Raw genomic sequence first — 2,180 nt, 5'->3', positions numbered from 1 at the left:
ATTGGTGTCTCCCATGGTGAACCAACTGGGGAAAGAGCAAGTGTTAACCAGCAGACTGAGTCTGGTGGATTGGGCAAGGACCAGTTATTGAAAACTAAACATCTAGATGGAAGAACGGACAGTTTACCTTCAAAATCTGATCAAGGAAATCTTAAATCAAAGGGGGGTAATCCATTGGATGCCCAATCATCCATGTCTAAGAAGTCAGTGGAACAAAAGGAAACAGATGAAACACCCAAAATATCTGATGAACATCCTGTCAAAGCTGCTTCAAAGTATTCTGAAACCGAGGTATGGCTGTGTGCTTTTCTCTTTTATTACTAGCATGTGTTCACCAAAGTTATGTAGGAAATTTATCCTGCCCACTCTATCTTATTTGGTTTACTAGAGCCAATTCTATTTTCTTGACAGTTAGGATTTATTTAAGGGAAGTGATGGTTACCTTCTCCCACCCTTTTTTTGTGTTAATTGTTGGCTGAAAAAATTCAGCTAATCCGCATTTTCAGGAAATTTTTGGTTTCTAACTTTGTATTATGTATAAATGTTTTTGGCTGGCAGTTAAAACCTTCCTCTAAACGAGGTGCATCAGTGAACAAATCTACAAAGCAAGATTTTGGAAAAGATGATGGAAAGTCCGGTAAAGCTGGTGGAAGAACATCCACAGCTGAAAAAGATCTTACTTATTTGGAGAGCAGGCAATCAGGTTTGACCAAATCTATTTCCAGCACAGCAGCCAATGGTAGCATAGCCACTGGTTCGTCCAAAGGTTTGATCTCACTCACAAAATCATTAAATGTTTGTGGAAGCTAATGTAGTTGGATGGACTTATCAGATATTCTGACTTTAATTTCTGATGCAGTAAAAGACGACGGTGCTGAAGCTTCGGATGCACAAAAGCAATCTTCTCGGACTGTTCATTCCCCGCGGCATGAAATCGTCTCTTCTGTGAGATCAAGTGATAGGTTACAGAAACGAACGAATGCTGTTGAAGATAGTGAGAGAATAAGTAAACGTCGTAAAGGAGATGCTGAGCACAGAGAGCATGACAGTGAGCCTCGATCAAGTGATCGAGATAGATCAACAGACGCTCGGTTGGATTTAAACAAAACAGTTACTGATGACCAAAGCACACATAGGGATCAAGATAGATCAAAGGATAAGGGTAATGAAAGACAGGACCGAGACCATAGAGAAAGAGTTGAGCGTTCTGATAAACCTCGCGGAGATGATGTAGAGAAAGCAAGAGACAAATCTTTGGAGCGTCATGGTAGAGAGCGATCTGTTGAGAAGGGTCTAGATAAAGGAACAACTAGGAGTTATGATAGAAACAAGGATGAAAGAAACAAAGATGATAGAAGCAAACTGCGTCATGGTGAGGCATCACTAGAGAAATCTCATTCTGATGATCATTTTCATTCTCAAGGTTTACCCCCACCTCCACCTTTACCACCTAACATCGTTCCACATTCTATGGCTGCAAAAGAAGACCTCGAAAGAAGGGCTGGAGGTTCAAGGCATTCTCAGAGGCTTTCCCCGAGGCATGAAGAAAGAGAGAGACGACGCTCTGAAGAGAATTCATCAGTTTCTGTGGATGATGCAAAACGTAGAAGAGATGACGATTTCCGTGACCGAAAGCGAGATGACCGAGAATCAATCACTGTGAAGGTAACATAGCTCCCTCAGTACATACCCCTATTGATATTGAGAACTGAAGAATTTTTTGCTGTAGTTGCATCGTCATGTTTCTTTCTCTTATCGACTTTTGTGTTATGGTGATTCACATTTGATCAGTTTTTATCATGAAAAAAGGGAAACGTGATGGAGTGTTGTCCGTAATGATCTCCCTTTTTGAGCATATGAATGATAATCTTATTTTCTACTTGATGCAGGGTGAAGAAAGAGAAAGAGAAAGAGAAAGAGAAAAAAGCCTCCCTTTGAAAGAGGATTTTGAAGCATCCAAGAGAAGGAAGCTTAAGAGGGAGCAACAGGTTTCATCTGCAGAGCCAGGGGAATATTCTCCCATGCCACCACATCAATCCTCTTTATCGACTGGTATGGGACCATCATCTTACGAAGGCAGAGAGCGAAAGAGCAGTAGTATGATTCAACACGGAGGTTATCTTGAAGAGCCAAGCATCAGACTTGTTGGAAAAGAAGCTTCCAGCAAGATGGCTCGCCGT

The 2,180-nt window shown here is 41.3% G+C and overlaps 1 protein-coding gene across 1 annotated transcript in view; it reads left to right on the top strand.

Annotated features, from left to right (window-relative positions):
* Positions 1-2,180, top strand: part of LOC104756998 (THO complex subunit 2-like) — a gene marked incomplete at its 3' end in the record, with an annotated part of 19,900 nt that extends 17,720 nt beyond the window's left edge. The window contains exons 41-44 of the mRNA XM_019238908.1: positions 1-291; positions 559-766; positions 860-1,665; positions 1,890-2,180. The exon at positions 1-291 is cut by the window's left edge and continues 1 nt beyond it. Coding sequence (XP_019094453.1) covers positions 1-291; positions 559-766; positions 860-1,665; positions 1,890-2,180 — 1,596 coding nt within the window. The remainder of the gene's footprint in view (positions 292-558; positions 767-859; positions 1,666-1,889) is intronic.

This window comes from Camelina sativa, chromosome 17, assembly GCF_000633955.1.
Source record: "Camelina sativa cultivar DH55 chromosome 17, Cs, whole genome shotgun sequence".
NCBI classification, from domain to species: Eukaryota; Viridiplantae; Streptophyta; class Magnoliopsida; order Brassicales; family Brassicaceae; genus Camelina; species Camelina sativa.
This window is presented reverse-complemented; position numbering and strand designations above follow the sequence as displayed.